At 40.7% G+C, this 17,263-nt stretch overlaps 1 protein-coding gene across 2 annotated transcripts; it reads right to left on the bottom strand.

Moving 5' to 3' along the window:
* Positions 1-156: 156 nt before the first annotated feature.
* Positions 157-14,587, bottom strand: NAE1 (NEDD8 activating enzyme E1 subunit 1). 2 transcript variants are annotated; one of them, XM_064671338.1, is made up of 20 exons: positions 14,482-14,587; positions 13,029-13,132; positions 12,880-12,940; positions 12,322-12,352; positions 11,638-11,709; positions 11,257-11,336; positions 10,100-10,209; positions 9,689-9,798; positions 9,013-9,075; positions 8,731-8,794; positions 7,577-7,668; positions 6,515-6,574; positions 6,306-6,439; positions 4,664-4,739; positions 4,277-4,316; positions 3,227-3,313; positions 2,133-2,225; positions 1,603-1,717; positions 1,479-1,528; positions 157-462 (listed from the first exon to the last, which is right to left on the bottom strand). In XM_064671338.1, the coding sequence occupies exons 1-20, from the start codon at positions 14,535-14,537 to the stop codon at positions 353-355; spliced, it is 1,608 nt and encodes a 535-aa protein (XP_064527408.1). In that variant the 5' UTR covers positions 14,538-14,587; the 3' UTR covers positions 157-352. The 2 variants fall into 2 exon arrangements, with proteins under 2 accessions (XP_064527408.1, XP_064527409.1); XM_064671339.1 differs by lacking the exon at positions 1,479-1,528.
* Positions 14,588-17,263: the final 2,676 nt, after the last annotated feature.

Genomic DNA, 17,263 nt, shown 5'->3' with positions numbered 1-17,263 from the left:
CTGGAGGATAAACAAATGCAGCTCTCTCAGCTGCTCCTCATAAGACATGTTCTCTAATCCTTTCACAAGCCTTGTTGCCCTTTGCTGGACATGCTCCAGCCCCTCTGTGTCCTTCCTGAATTGAGGGACCCAGAAGTGGTTTTGAAAAAAAAGCAGTTAGGATTTGGTATGATTTTATTTGTCCTCAGGACAACAACAAAAAAAAGATAATTACAAATAAAGGAAGTTTAATTAGCAGGTGATACAGAACAGAACAATCCAGTCAGTGGCAAACCACCACAGTATTTACAGAACTGTAAATACTGTAAAAACTGGAAATACAGCAGCAGCAGCACCTTGGGGCATCATTACCCTACAGCTGGAAAGTTGCTGAAGTCTGTGACATTCCATTGTAAATAAAGGTGTTATTAAAAATTACAAACTGCCTTGTAATGACTTTGATAACCTCCTGTGCAGCAGCCCCTGTAAAAGAAAAACCAGAAGGCAGTTAGCAGGTCTTATTTAAACAACAGTAAAACAATGTTATTTATCTAGAACTCACTACACTGGAATTATTTAGGAAGTGCCTGATACACCTCCTAGGAGGTAAAAATGCCTTTCAGTACTTCCCAGTATTAAAGAGGTTCAGAAAGCTGCAACTTCCAAAGTTAGCTTTGCATACACTTTGCTATATATACTTTCTCTCCATGTACACACACTCAGAGTAACACGTGAGCAGACAGACCCATGCAAGTTGAGACCTCTCAAAATACATTTGAGAAGTTAAATTAAAAAAATGTACAATTAAACTGTAAAATAAACTGAAGGGTTACTTCACTGTGTTCCCTTTGTGTTTTCCTGTAGTATGAAATATTCTGTAATTTCTTCAGAAGTTGCCTTTACATATTTTTCTGAAGCACAGTACATGTCAAGTTTCACTTAATCAGAGAAAATACCTACATAGAGTATTTAAAACATAATTATCTTCAGCACTGCATGAAGCCAAATAAAGGAGGTAAGTTAACTGATACATCAATTTTGAGCACCCATTAAAACATATGTCATTTTGACAATACCCATAGTCTGAATGAAGGTAAGAAATCAAGGCTATTTATATTACATAGATATTTTATGTAAGTATATTGTGTTAATTTAAAGGAAGACGTGTACTGAATAATTTTAAAATTACTACAGTTATTGCTTTCCTTTAAAAAAATGAAGCCTCTTTCAAGCACTATTTTTAAACACACTTTTAAGCTCCTAGAATGGATCTACTGTGATTGTTTTTAAGTTTACTTGGTTTCTTTCACTGCCTTTAAACCCTTGCTGTGCCCACTTACTCCATATGCTCCAGGAGTATGAACGAAGGGGAGGATTTTGTCCCAGTGCTGTCTTTGACTGCAGCCCTTGCTCTGACAACCCCAGGCAGTTAAAGCAGCAGCGCTCCTGCCTCGGGCAGTACCAGAGCGTGTGCCCTCTGAGATCAGTGCCATCCTTACCTCCCACGAAGGCAGCAACAGCGTGTGGCTCAGCAGCTCCATAGCGACAGCTGGGCAGGAGAGCGACAGTCAGAATGTGCCAGTGGTGCCACCAACACAGCCACCCCTCAACCCCCACACTTACAACTCATGGACATAGTCATCCTTCACCACCACCGACAGCCCGTGCTCTTGCAGGAAACCAGTAAGGCAAGATTTTAGTTTTCCAATATCATCTTCCACCTGGTAGTTGTAGACACCTGGGAGGGAAGTGAAGTGTTTAATCACACAACTGTAACACCATATGCAAAGTTAACGGGGTCAAACGGCAGCGTAAGTATTTTATTTTTCTGAAAAGTTTCTAAGCTGACTAATATTATTAACACTAGACTAATAATGATTGAATATTTTGTTGATGCTACTCATGACAATGACGAATTTCTATGCAGCTGAACTGGCTTGTAATCCATGCAACCCATCTCAGTGGTATTAAATCAGATGAATTCCTTCAGTTCCCAAAGAGAAAAAATTCTCACTTTAATTCTTGAAGTTATATTAATATGGAAACAAAACCACAACTAATGCTGTATTTGTAGTTTATAACTTCACTATTACAGTAACTATTGGATCTTTGTATTTCTTTTGCTGACATGAAGTAACTCTGTGTTAACATACCTGGGTATCTCCCATGCTGCTTGTAAAATCTATTTACAGCCCTCAGCATCAAGTACAGCACTATCTCACTGTCTGGGTTATCCATGTGGGAAACTGGGAATAGCAAGAGAACCAGTTAATCAGTACAGATGAAATGGAAAAAGGAAAGGTTTGCATTACCTGAAAACAAGTATTACCCATGCTTAAACTGTAAAATCTACAGGAAAAAAAAAACCTTAACAAAAACAATCTGCAACTGAGAATCTCAGTGCCAGATATGCAGTTTTGCCTCCAAATTTTATGACAAAACCATACTGTATGTATTTGATATAAACTATACAGTGATGATATTCACATTTCAACTCTGGCAGCTGCTCTAATTTAAATGGAATACATTTTACTTCTTACTCTGGGATGTGAAAAACATGCTTTAAATATTTAACTGTAATGACAATAATTATGAAACAGGTCTTAAATCCTTTTCCATGCAGCTCAGTAGTATTTGTAAATGCTGACTACTATTTAAATGACATTGTATATTACCAACTAATTCAAGGAGCTTTCACTTAAATGATATATAACTATTATATAAATATTTCACTAAATGTACATACATTTTGTCCAAAACGGGGGACTTGTATAAGCTTCAATTCAACAAACTGTGATGAAAAAGTATTTCCAGCTTTTTTTTTTAATTTATGTAGGTTCAAAACAACAAAAAAAGCAGTATTAAGTAACCAGTTTGCTAGTTCACATACTGAACAGATAAGCTGGCAGAGGACAAAACAATTATTCTCATTTGGTCAGGTGAAAGCACCTTTCTAGATCTGTCAGAAATAACTGAGGTACAGAGAAGTTTGAAGAAAACAGTGTTTTATTTATATACTACCAAAATTAAAATCTGCAAGAAAAAAAAAACCAACAAACTGAAGCATGGAACAATCTGTAAGGCCATTTCTGAAATTTCAAAATCAAACTGAAATCAACATTCTGGACTTAAAAACTCCACACTTCTAGTTGATGCCAAATCATAAAACTGCATAAATGCAATAGAACACATAACAGGCAAATTCTTTTTCCTCCCAGAACCATTGTAAGTTGGGAGCAGTACTCACTGATTTCGTCCCTGCTGAAGGTGTTGGGGCTGTGCTCCTCAGCCAGGGATCGGCACCGCACCACCCGCAGGAAGGCTGCGTTGCTGCCTGGGCAGGGGCAGGGGAGGAGCATCAACAACCTCATCTCACCACAGCTTGGTAAGTCTGTCCCTCTCATGTGTTACATGGGAGAGACCAGAACTGACCAGCACTTCATTTCACACTTTTCTGTTTCTTCTGGTAGCTTATAGTACTAAAAATCTATTAAACTACATTTAGGTCTGTGGCCACAAGTATTTTAGTGAAATACTTGGTGCTTGTGTACTTCTGGAATCCACATCTGCCATGTTAATGTAACAGCTCAAAAACAGCTCTTCTACAGCAGCCACAGCCATCAAATCCATGTTTCCCCTTCCAGGCTGCAAATGGACACGGGTTCTTTTCACCTTCCACTACATCTAATGCTGCCTCACGTGTTCTCAATTAATATTTCAACAGTGCAGCCACGAGACTGAAAAGGTTCTTTTCCTGTATCATTGCTACGAAACAACCCAACAGGCAGCTACTGCTGAGCACTGAAAAAGCAGCAACTGGGAGGTTCCCAAACTCCCAGCGAATGCTTTCCCAGCACAGGGACAGCCTGCTCTTGGCTGTGTGCTTACAGGGACATCTTCCAGCTGCAAGGAGACTCAGCCAGGCTGCAGCAGGACATGTGCACATATCCAGAACAGACACAACCTGAAATGCTATCAACTGCTTTACCTTTTCAGAATACCAGAAGTTTACAGAGCAAGACTACTTAGGTACTCATCACACAGAGCAGAGGAAGCTGCTCCCTCTTGTTTGGAGCTGAAAAAATATATAATCTTTTAAAAGCCAACTGTTATAGATTCACTACTGAGAGATGCTGAACATCTGTTACTTCCACTGAAGATGAGGGATGCAAATCACCTATTTGAAAAATTTAAATATTGACTTACTATTTAATAACTACATTATCATTATCATTCAGAATTTTGTGGTTTTTTGATCATTTGCATAAACCCAACAACAGAATCCAAGCATACTCACAAAGCAATTTTAATTCTCTCTCTGAAATAGACTCTGGTGCCTAAAAGAGAGAATATACTCATTCAGTACATACAATGACCAGAGAATTCATGCTTTCAGATATATTAATATCTTTATTGTGAAATAACTAGTCACTAATGTACCAAAAAAAGGTATCTTAAATCATAAATAATATATACCTGTATGCACTTTTATATGATCAAACCAAAAGTGATAAAATAAAGCAGACCACAGATACTTCATTTCATCAGAACTTACTTTAACCTTTTGAACAGAAAGGGGTAATTAAGCCTTCTCTTTCCCTGTGTCTCCTGTGACTCATTTCTGTACAGAACATCAGGGCAAAGCTCTTTTCCCCTGCCAGGATGGCTGTACGTTTGGACTCACCTTGCCCAGGGACTGTAGCAATTTAGCAGCATGTGCCCCCACAGCAGCAATGTCCTTCTTGGCTTTCTCCCGGTAGCTGGCAATAACAAACCAGTCAGTCACTACAGCACAAAGCCAGCAACTCCACAGTGGAGAGCATTTCTTGTTGTTTTACATTATAAAGACAAAATACACACAAACAGCCGTGAGCTCCCTCAGGGCCAGGAAGGCACTTGTTCCCTCCTGTCTGACATGGCTGAGCTGTTCATGCAACATGTGGCTCAAACATGCAGAACTGTTTGCTAAAACTAGTACTACTACAGAGGAAAAACACTAAGTAAGCAGCTCCCCATCCTTCATCTGGTTTCTAATATTTTAGTAATTTGTGTTTTAATGTCTGTAGCCATTAATATTTTAGTTCTGTTAAGAACTATGACACTGCAAACACCTCAACACCACAGTACTTAATAAAATTCAATTTAAGAGCTCATTTTAAGGAAGTGTAGTTGTTCTATCTGTGAATTAAAATCCTGCAATGCTTACTATTTGAGAACTATTTGAGAAGGACATAATGGTTTGCCAATTCAGGATACTTAGAGAATTCAGATTTACAAATTAGGGTATCTGTGCAAATTCAAGCAATTATGATTTCATTAAGCAAAACACTGATACAAGTTTCTGGGTTTACTATAATTATACAAAGTAACTTTCCTGAACTGATAGCAATCAATTATTTTAGACATGTGACAATTTGTATTTTTACGTCACGTTTTAATGCTATTTGTCACAGTTCTGAGGAATGCCTCTCTAAATGCACAGATTCCATTTTGGGTAGTAAACACTATTAAAGGCACACAATCCTTTTTCTAGTAGAGGTTGTGTTTTAGATTTATAGGGATCTATTAGATTTTACTCCAAAATCTATTAGATTTTACTTTCTGATTCAACAGTACAACTGCACAGACAATAAGTTAACAAAGTCTTCAACAAGATACTGTTTCATTGTAAAGATAAAAAAAGGTGGATGAAATAATCAACTGCAAAGAAAATGGGGCAATGGTGTAAAAGTCTGTTCGGCCAAACAATTGCACCATGTCCAGGGTGCACAGGAACAGTAAGTTCATACTGAAGATACATCATCCTAAAATCTTCATCCACACTGATGCTGTATGGAATTTGCAGTTATTGTTTCTTCACAAAGTCTTTGCCCTTCCTTATTTACCAGGCAATGCCTTCCAAGGGCATTAATTTGAACTAAGGATTTAGAAAACTAGAATTTCTGTAACCATATTATTTTAGGTTAACATATATTTTGAGGGAAAAAAAAAAGGTTGTCTTTAAGCAGAAATTTGCTCTGGACAGCAGCATCTGGGCTATGAGATCTACTGTCTATAGGAAGGTCTTTACTAGATCTGAAACCAGGTGATCACTCCCCACCCAGCCCTGGGAAACTGGGATGCATTGAAGGCTTCAGCTCCACTTCCCATGTGCAGATGGCACCTACCCAGGAACAGCCCAGGCTGCTGTGCTTCCCACAGCCCTCAGCCCAGTCCCACACACACGCCTTTGGCTCTAAACACAGGCATTTCTGCACTTTGAGAGCTCTGAACTCAGCCCCATTTACTAGCATTAGGAACTATTTAGTAAATAACTGTATACTTACACATTTTGCAGTTTGATAAATTTACTGGAGTCTGCAATCATATCAGGAATAGTGCCCCTCACAGGCAAGCTTCCTTGCCCTTCATTTGCCACAAATTCCTTTAAAGCTCGAACCAAAATCCAGAAGGAAGGTGACTGCAAATGCACAAGAGACACTCATGTACACAGACATTTTTTATACATTCAAGTCTTGCCCAGAAGTACTCATACCTGCTCTGTGAGCTTCACACAGCAATCATCATCAAAAAGCTCCTGAATGCCTCTTGGAACCTATGAAAATAAATACATTGGTTTATAATTACTTGTCTTTTGTTTTCTTGAATTATCTCAATACTCATTACGTAGGTGACCAACTCTATGTGACCTCAATTTCATACCAAAATCTCCTCTGAATCCTACACAGTCAGTGCTGCCTCAGACATATTTCAAATATTAGCCCTAATAACATGTTCTGCTCAGGATCAATGTCACAAACAAAACCTCACCTTATTTCCATCTTTGACATAGAGGATTTTAAAGAACAGTGGCAGCAACTGTCCCAAGTGCCCATCCTACCTGCTGGGGCAGAGCAGCAAACAGGCCAGGGAAGGGGAGAGGGGCTGCAAAAGGGACTGCTTCACTGCTTCACTGCTGCAGGTCAGTCTGGCACAGAAACTCCCACAGATATTGATATCCTGTGCCATGGCTTGTAGTGCCCTGTGTGACAGCACTCAGTGCTACCTGCTGCTTTCTTGGGAGACTTAATGGGACTGTCCAAGCAGGGATCAGCACAGTTCAAATAAAACCAGAATGTAATCTAGAAACAGTCACAGAATTCTGCCTTTACCCCATGTAGCTTTTGCAATCTACCATCAATGAGAGATTAAGGAAATCAAATCTTAGTTCTAAACCACAAGTTGCTACTTCAGAATTATCTAAAAACAATGAAAACTTCACTTTTAAGGTTTTTAAGCTTGATCAGTTTATAAAGGGAATTTCATAACGTTTCTTCAGGATGAAAGGACTGAGACAAGGACTCACTGCTAATGAACCGACTCATTCGAGACTTGAATTCAAGTCTTCAGGAGCAAGGAAACAACAGAATTTCCATGAGCTACACCTAGTCCAGGTCTATTTAACTACACAATTTCAATTCTAACCATTCTGTCAATCCTGTTTTACTTAAATATAAATGTTACAAATGGAATTCCTGTACTAGAAGTGCATAATATTTTCTGAGGAAATGATGCAGTTGAAATTTCTTCAGTTTTATCACAGAAATGTTTATTTTACCTCTGTAGTATTCAACACTGTGTTCACATTTTTTATAGCTTCTTCAAAGTTTTCCTCATCTTCTGGGGTTCCATTTTCATTCTTTAAGATACCTTATTGAAAGACAAATTTGAAATACTCAACCACTTGAATTACATCTTGTCAGTAAGTACATCTTACTAACAGGGCAGACTGGCTTTGGGTGTATTTATGGCATAACAGCTAATCAGCAAAAAAAGAAAAATAAATCTCAAGAAAAAAAGTCAAAGATGCACTGATAAAACTAACTTCTTGTACATTCTGCATATGATTCACTTACTTATCACAAAAAAACCAGTTGATTTGTGTGAGAAAGAGATAATGAAGTTTCATAAGCACTAAATTAACAGTTCAACTCTCCTTCCCATCCCCAGTCATGTTTTCCTGGGGTTTTTTTACTCAAATTTGGCACTTATGTACCCACACAGCAAACCAGATCCAGAAATGGACTCCACTAAAACCCTGATTTAACCAAAGGTTCAAGGACAGATCAGATCAGTTCAGTTCCCTCACACAGCCCGGGGATAAGGATGGCAGAACCACCCAGAATTTGCACACAGGCCACCTTCAAGTGAGGAAATACCAAAAATTTGGTTACTGCTTTTATTCTACAATCATTTAAGACAATATATTTATAGATCTTAAAACCTCCACATTAATTTTAGCACCCACAAAACTGAACCACCTGCAAAACTGGAGTTGTTCACATACTGGTTACAGTGCATTCAGGAGCTACGTAAACTTTGTGTCTCGACTGGTAATTTAGAGATGCAAAGATTACCAAGTGTCTGGGGGTCAACAGACCCACCAAATACTTGCAGTTAAAGACAATTCCAGTGTGTCAAGAGCCACTTGCTTTCCTCTTTATCAGATCTTCTACAGGTTCTTCTCTTGAGGCCTGTCCTCCCTCCCAAATCAAAACATACTCTGGATCTTAAACATCATGAAACACTGCCAAAATAAGCAAGTCTGGGATCTCAAGATCCACCTGTACAAAACAATCCTTTAGCAGAAGAATCCTACTGAATATGCCAGCAAATTTTTCATAAATTAACCCTGAGAAAACTTGTGATTATTTTTCAGACACCACCTTATTTCTGGCAGTATGGATAAGTGACTCCTGGGGCCTTCATTACCTTGTCGAATCAGTTGTCTGAAGGCTTCTTTTTCCTTGTAACTTTTGGGCAGCTGTTCACTTTTCTGAATTCAAAAACACAAAAAGATGTTGTCTTTAAAATACCTACTACCAACCTCACTGTGTTCAGACTGAACTCCAGGAGTGTCATTGCTCACATACATTCACTTGTATTTCAATTAGTAATTTTTAAGATTCCACCTTGTTTTATGTTACACACTGCCAAAATAATATATTAGGGTAGAAAAGACAGATCAACAATAGTAATAGTTTTGCAACATACCTCATTGAACCATTTTGTCAGATACTTGGCTACAATCACAACCCATGGAGTGTGGCTGTGGTCCTGTAATTGAACACCAGAGAGATCTTTGTCAAGTTGAGAAAAGATAAAAAACAGGACAAATTAAAAACCTATTTTAAATGTAAACTCCTAACATCCGTTCCACTGCTCTGAAGACACAGGACATGTTCCAGATTTTGATTCAGCCATAATGTTCTCTAACTACCATAAAGCGAATTAATAAATTATTATTAGTTTACTTAAAAAATTATTATTACTTTAGTTTACTTGTCTGAGCCAAGTTCTCCAGTATTTTCCTGGAGTGGAAAACTCACACTATGCACAAACACCCTCGCTGCAAAGCTCTGCAGCAGTAGGGAATCATAAAAATCAAAAAACAAATTAAAAATAAAGGTGTGAGGGGTATTCAATCTAATAAAAGATCAAGTTGTCCAAGAATATCCTTGCTTCCAAAGACCCCCACCTGCTTAAGATTTAAATACAGACTGTAGCATTTGGGGCAGAGGCAAGAAAATAGTGCCTGCTGACTGATTGTGCAGCTGCCTCTGTTCAGATGAGCCCTGGCAGCAGAGTCACCTGCCAAGGGCCATTTCCACAGAACCCCTGTCCTGGCTTTGCCTCCAGCTGGGGAACACGGTGCAGGGCACACACCAACCTTCTTGTCCATGTGATCCAAGTCGTAGGACTGAATGTGTTCTGTCAGTTCTGGAAATGGTTTGTCCAGTCTCAGATCTTCCAATGTATTGTCAGGGTGAGATTCAACAACTGTGAACAAAATCACACCATGTATTTTGCAGCTTTATGTCTGGCCTTCAAAAAAGAGCTCCACATCACATACAGCACCATCTGCTCAGTTCTCAAAGTGTTCTGTGTAAGTCAATGGCAGGATAATCTCCAGTTTTACTATTTGTTGCAGTCCATAATTCCTCAAATGTGGTGATGAACTGCAAACTACCTAGGACTTAACAAATACTAAATACATCACAAGATGAAAATAAACCAAAAAAAAAATAAATCAAAGTGACATTAGGCATTGAAAAGTCTCTATCTCAGAAAACCCTCTAACCTGTATGTTCTTTAATAACGACTCTCATATAACCAACCAGTCCATAAGTCCTGCAGACCAGCAGAGGAATGTTAGAATTCCAGAGAAGTTCAGCCAAGCGCAGCAAAGTACTGGAAGGGAAAACAGCTTTTTTCAGATATACGGAAGACAAGAGTCAACTCCTACACAAGTTACTTGTGAAAGAGTTCTCCCAGACAACTTCTCTAACACCACATGATCCTAAGCACATAAGGTGATTCATTTCATAGGTGAATTTACACTAGATTAGAAATAGGTTTATCCATGATCTTACTTACATCTCACCCCATCCTCCCAAACGCTCCAAATATCACACAAAAAGCTTCAATGAGTTGTGAAAGAGCAAAAAAAGGAATCAGATCTATGTGTTGCACAAACATAACTTCCAGTAGGGGCAGTTCCACCCAGGGATTTTTGATTAGCACATAGAAAATACCCCATTTCCCCAAGGGAATCACCATTTCAGAGAGGATCTTATTCCTGAGACAGCACCTCCACTCCCCTGTGAGAAGGGGGAGGGATAAAATAGATAAGGAATGACCAACAGCCACTTCCTTGCAAAAGCAAGGTTTAACTATTCAACTACCCAACAACCTCTTGCCTCTGTGGGGGCAGAAGCAGCAAGTTCCTCTCCCCCAGGTTTCCCAGTACTCCCAGTTGCAATTATCCATCTGCACCTTTTCTTGGCAGGCAGCACTCAAGGAATGGGTTAAAAAGAGTAAAAAAAGTCAGAACTACTGGTCTTGGCAAAGCTTAGACGGGAAATAGAATTACATATGGGGGTAAATTGGGAAGAGTTATACCAACAGTAAAATGCAGAAATGTAAAGGCATCACAGACCCTCTGATCTGTCAGGCTGTACATAAGGACACTTGTTACTGTGGTTTTGGAACAGAAACAACTCTCACTACAAAAGAGTGCCTGGCAAGAAAATACACTGGAGACAGCACTAGGAGCCAGGCATGGATCTGAAAGAGATTTTAAACTACATATTAACATATAAAAATGTCTCTAGAAAACCCATCATTTACTGTAACTTTCCTTTCTGGTTTAAGTTTTTCTGCAAGAAAGTGCCTGTAATTTACATCTGCTTTTACAACTGTACAAAAACAAACAAATAACTTTAGATGCTTCTTTACCTTTCTGGTAGTTGTGTTGCAATCACCAAGTTGAACCGATTAAAAAAGGAAGGGTTGCTGTCCAGGAGCTTTTCTGGACTCTAAATAGGAGAAAAAAATATATGTCAGGAAACACTGTGGAAATTCCTGAATACAGAGCAAGTCTGTTCAATATTGAATATAAAGTGTTAAGTGAAAGTTATAAGATTAAGATGAAGTTACAAAACAATGTTTAAAACACATAAATTGACTTTTCGCAAATAACTTCAGATCATCTTCCTCAAATGCTGTTTTATCACGAAGCTTCTTAAACTGCAACATTACAAAGCAACAAGTAGCTATTGCACCATGCTTTTATCACACTGAATAACACACACACATGACCAATTTAGGAATACAAACCTCTTCAACAAAATTTCCAGAAACATCACTATTCAACTCCTGCAGGAGCTCCATGGCACTCTGGGCACGACTCTGGTTAGGAACAATTAAAATGAAATGTAATTTATACAGTATAGCAATGGTACATAATGCCACATGCTAAAAATACCAAACACAACAACAAAACAACCCCTAAAATCACCCCATAACAAAACTCATCATAAACTAGAGCTCCTTATTCCAAGTCTTTCTTATCTGAAGCAAAAATAAATCCCAGAACAGCAGGCAGTGTTTGAGAGCACTTTCAGTAGTATGATTTTAAAAACACAAATTATGCGACAGCTATTTCCTAATTTCCAATTTTATTAGTTTCCAGGAGTTATCTAGGACTCCTGTACTCTGTTTTTGTGACAATTTTCCCCCCATTCACTTAACTAATCTTAGCTTTATTCTTTCAACCCCAATGACCTTCCAAAGATTTTCTTAATCATAACCTCTTCATTTTTTTCTATTCAATCTTGCCCCAACTGAGTTGATCTTCTCACCTTTGAGCAACTAAAAAGTAAGCATGGGGAACTCTCTCACAGAATAACCAGACTTTAACCTATACATATATATTTTTAGAATTATTCATTATACTGCATTTGAGTACCCAACCCTTCTGTGCTTTCAGCACACCTAAAGTGACATTTATTATCTCCTTACCTGACCAATATGGCTTTTTTGTAGAAAGAAACTGAAAAGGAGACAAGAGGGAATTACATGTGAACTTTTACACTGAAGAAAAAACAGCAGTAAATTACATTTTGTACTGCAGGACACGTTGCTGACTCTCATGCCACATTCCCCCTTAAATCTGCCTTTCTTTTCACCACCACTGTTGTATTTTCCTCACAATCAGTGAAAACATATTTAGCCACACTGAAACACAAGGAAGTCTTCCTCTGTCATAGCTCAAGATTACATCAAATGAGTTAATTTTAAATATTTTTATATTGAGTAGAGCATTGTCTTTATAAACTTGATATGTGAAGCAAATAGACCTGTAAGGTCCAAAAACTAGTAACTAAAAGAATTTAGCAGTCAATATCAAAATGACCATGCATGCTGTATGTCACCAACTTCCAAACCCACAAAGACTTGGAGAAACATACAGAGGCTTTTAAAAGAATTTTACAGAATTTCTTAACAAATGCAGAGATGGAACTACCTTTTAAACCCTCTTACTTCTCAATTTGTAGCAAAAGTCAGTAAAAAACCTACTTATTTCCAACATCTTCTCCAGAGACTTGATTCCCATCGACAATTGTAAAGGAACCAATACCTTGGGGAAAAAAATTGTTATTAATAAGTTGGCATTATGGAGTTATCAGATACATTCCCAAGAATGTACAGGAGAAATACCTACTTACCTGGCAGCACTAAGTTTTTGAGTATTTCAGTTCCTGTTGCTGTTGCATTTATCACACAAACATGGGCAGATTCTAATGCTTCCTGGCCATGGTCACCCCACAGTCTGTATTGGGAGGGAAACCAATACATAATGAAGGTATTTATTGCACAGGCAATAACAAAAAAGAATTAAAAAAAAGAATTAAACTGTGCTCTCCAACATCTCCATCAATGACTTGGACTCAGGACTGGAAGGGACACTGAGCAAGTTTGGAGATAACAGAGAACTGGGAGGGGCTGTTGAGTCCCTCAAAGGCAGGGAGGGCCTGCAGAGAGACAGGAGGGACACCCCTGTCCTGGGGCACCAGGGAGGGGATTGTCCCACTCTGCTCTGCCCTGGGGGGGCCTCACCTCAACATTGGGGCAGTTTGGGGGGACACAGTGGAGGGAAGGGATTGAGCCATTGGAGAGTGTCCAAAGGAGGGACACGGAGATGGGGAAGGGCCTTGATTGGAAGGCGTGTGAGGACACTGAGGGTACTTGGTGTGTTCAGCTGGAGCAGAGGAGACTGAGGGGAGACCTCAGTGCAGTTCCAATTCCTGGGCAGGGGCAGAGGAGGGGCAGGGACTGAGCTCTGCTCTGGGGGGACCAGGGACAGCAGCCAGGGAATGGCTGGAGCTGTGTCAGGGCAGGCTCAGGTTGGATCTCAGCCAAAGGTTCTTCCCCCAGAGGCTGGTTGGGCACTGCCCAGGCTCCCCAGGGCAGTGGGCACAGCCCCAAGGCTGCCAGAGCTCCAGGAGACAGGGTGGGATTGCTGGGGTGTCTGTGCAGGGCCAGGAGTTGGACTCAATGATCCTGATGGGTCAGGACCCAACTCAACATATTCTATGATTCTATTCTATATATAAATATATATACATACATATATACAGTCTTAAGCTCTGCCAGGGAAGGTTTAGGTTGGATATTAGAAAGAAATTTTTTACAGAGAGAGTGCTCAGCCACTGGAATGGGCTGGGCAGGGAGGGGGTGGAGTCCCCGTCCCTGGCGGTGTTGAAGGTGAGAGTGGATGCGGCATCTCTGCCATGGGCTGGGAACCACGGCAGGGCTGGATCGAGGGTTGCGCTTGATGATCTCGGAGGTCTTTTCCAACCTGGTTGGTTCTATAATAGGTATACATATATATATGTCTCTCTCTCGCTCTCTCTCTCTTTAAAGTGGAGGTGCCAAATATATGCACATATAAATTTCCCCTGTGCCAGCACAAGCGCTCACGGCGCTGCCCGGGAGCCCGGTACAGCGCCCCTCAGTTCGGACACGGCCCAGTTCCCTCCCCGGGCTCCTCCCGGGGCCTCTGCCCTCCGCGGGCTGAGCACACACAGCCGCGGGCTCGCTCTCCACCGGGCAGGGGCAGGGCAGGCCCGGCACACCCCGCTCCCCTCGGCGGGCCCGGCGCAGCCCTTTCCCCCGTACCTGAGCTGGCGGTCGTAGCGCTGCTCCTTGGCCGCGGCCCGGCCCGGCCGCGCCATGGCCCCGCTCCCGCCGCGCACGCGCGGGCTGAGGGAGGCGGGGCGGCGGCACCGGGGCGGCCCTTTCCCTCAGGGATGGGTTCTCTCCCTCGGGGATGGGTTCTCTCCCTCGGGGATGAGTTCTTTCCCTCAGGGATGAGTGAGTTCTTTCCCTCGGGGGTGAGTTCTTTCCCTCGGGGATGCGTCCGGAATGTGAGGGAGTTCCGTCCGAAAGAGGCACTGCCGTCCATCTCTCAGCCCGGGCTGACAGCAGTACCTGCAGTACCTGCAGTACCTGCAGTGCTGAGCAGCTGAGCCCTGCAGAGCCCCTCGCACCCAGAGCGTTCCCCGTGTTCCCCAGCACCGCCCTGCCCTGTGCCCATTCCTCGGCACCATCTCCACACTGTTTGCCCCCACATCCGCAAAACCATATCGAAAAAAATCATTGCCTTCTCCACATCGAGTCAATTAGGCCTAATAACACTCACAGTCAGACTAAACCTGCCTCATCCAGCTTTCCTCCGCACCTCAACCCATCAATTCTTTAGCGCAATATTATTACTCTGCTCAGGGTCCATTATCCACAACCTCAATGGAGAGAATAACGTTCAAACAACAAAAGGCCTACAAAAAATACTTGCAACAACCACTTCATGCCTAACCATCAGCAATCCAGCCCTCATAGGAACCCCATTCCTTACAGGATTCTACTCAAAAGACCTCATCATCGAGAGTCTAAAATGTGGAATATATAAAATTTTATTAGGAAAGGATATTCTTTGATGCTTGATCATTGTATACTTTCAAGCCTAATCAACAAGGAGGGAGATTTAATCTGTGGAACAGAAAGCAGCCAACAAAGTCTAAGTGATGTCCAGGTATTAGTTAGAAAGACAAATTAATTGTCGGTAGAATTGCCTTGTTAAGGTTTAGGGCTGGACGAGTTTCAGTGATCTCAGACTTGGGGGAGGTTAACAAGGCTTGGGAAGAAGGATGTACCACTGATTTGGGCACACAAAGAATGCAGAATTTACAGGCCACAAGGACATTTGGCAGAATCCCCAACATAAGGAAGAAACTAATAAAGACAACTCAGTGATTGTGCTGGATCAGGTCCATCTGGGTAAAGGGTAATTCCAGCAGGGGCAGGTCATGACCACCAACCCAAGAAACCCCCTGACTCAAAAGAAGAGGAAGACTGAGAGCATGGGACTAATTAGCATGAGAAGTGAGAGAATCATTAACCAATAGGAGATAGAATACTAATTAATAAGAGAACTGTGTAACTTGTAGCCAATGGACATTATTGCCTTTGTTTGCTAAAATGTATAAATAGCAGAAAGTTTTGAGAGTTACTGTGCTTGATTTGTGGAATCCAGGCTGGAGCAACTCTGAAATAAATAATCAATGTCTCTCTTGGGTGTGTAATTATTGGCTTGTTGCACACTGGGTAACAAATCCAGTTTTTCTGGCCAACACTGCCATGACCACAATTTATGTTTCAAACAGGCGTTTCTCTGCATCTCTCAACCCACTTTCTGGAATGGAGTCTTGAGGCGTTTTCGAGCAAACTGAGAGAAGCCCAAAAAGCAGACAATGTTCAGGAAAATCCAGTTAGGTATATTTTCCAGAGATATTGCACATTATTGCAGTTATTTCTTCTTAGTATTGAGAAAAGAACATCTGAAATCTCTTGTGTCTATGTACTTCTGTTATGAAGATCTTTCCATATAGGATCAGTACTAGTTGTAGAATGACAGGGTACAAAAAAAGAGAAAAATCTCACATCTTTAAAAATTTCAACAAAGATTTCTGGCACTAAATTTCAACAACGAAAGAGAGGTCCTAAAATCTGTGCATTGTTCCAGCTGATTTGTTAGCCTGTACAAGGGTGTTATCCTTTTAATCTGCCTCTCTTCAGTAATTTGCTCTATATCTGCTGCAAAGATGTATACAGCAGGGCAGTTATCACCCAGTGGTTTATATCGTGCAGGTGATGTACTACAATACAGTGCTTCCTCTTTTGTTTTCGTCAGCATCTCCACCAAAGTTCATTTTTCTCAGGCTTTGTGTTTGCTGTGCCACAGTAAATCCTTCTTTCTGTTGACATTTCAGTGGTTGTTGCAGTATTACAGGGACATCCTGTTTACTAAAGTCAAAAGCAGTCTCGTTCTGTTCTTGCTCTCTGCTACACTGTTTCACCTGGACAAACCATAAATTACAAGAATTAATGTTTCAGGCTGAGTTCCAAAATGTAGTTCCTGTTTCTGGCATAAGGCAGCCAAGTGTGTATAGTTTTAAAAGTCAAAGACAAGTAATTAAAAAAATGGGGTGTGAAGGCTGGGAAACTTCTAGGGAACCAGGTACCACCTTCCTCTTTTTCTGCCCCACTTTCCCGAAAATGTTCCAAATAAATTCTTTCTAGTCACTTGGCCATCTTGGCCTATATTTGACTCAAGCTTTTTCTCTTGCATGGTTGTTAACCTTACGTATGTCCTTTTTGTCTTTTTCTTCTTAATCCCTTTCTTTACTTAGATACCCTTTTTTTCCCCCCTTATGCCAGGAAGAGATTCCCAGCTGCATTTTTTTTTCCCTAGGAAATCTCACGACTCTCACTCTGTAGCTGTGGGAGAAGGATTACCACTTTCAGCTCCTGCAGTCACACTGATGCATGAGAATATCAATATACAGCCATCACACTTTTGTGTTTGCAAAGCAAATATTGAGAATATAAAATTTGAAATTTC

Source organism: Pseudopipra pipra, chromosome 14, assembly GCF_036250125.1.
Source record: "Pseudopipra pipra isolate bDixPip1 chromosome 14, bDixPip1.hap1, whole genome shotgun sequence".
NCBI classification, from domain to species: domain Eukaryota; kingdom Metazoa; phylum Chordata; class Aves; order Passeriformes; family Pipridae; genus Pseudopipra; species Pseudopipra pipra.
Note: the sequence above shows the minus strand (reverse complement) of the source record. Positions and strands in the feature narration are given on the sequence as shown.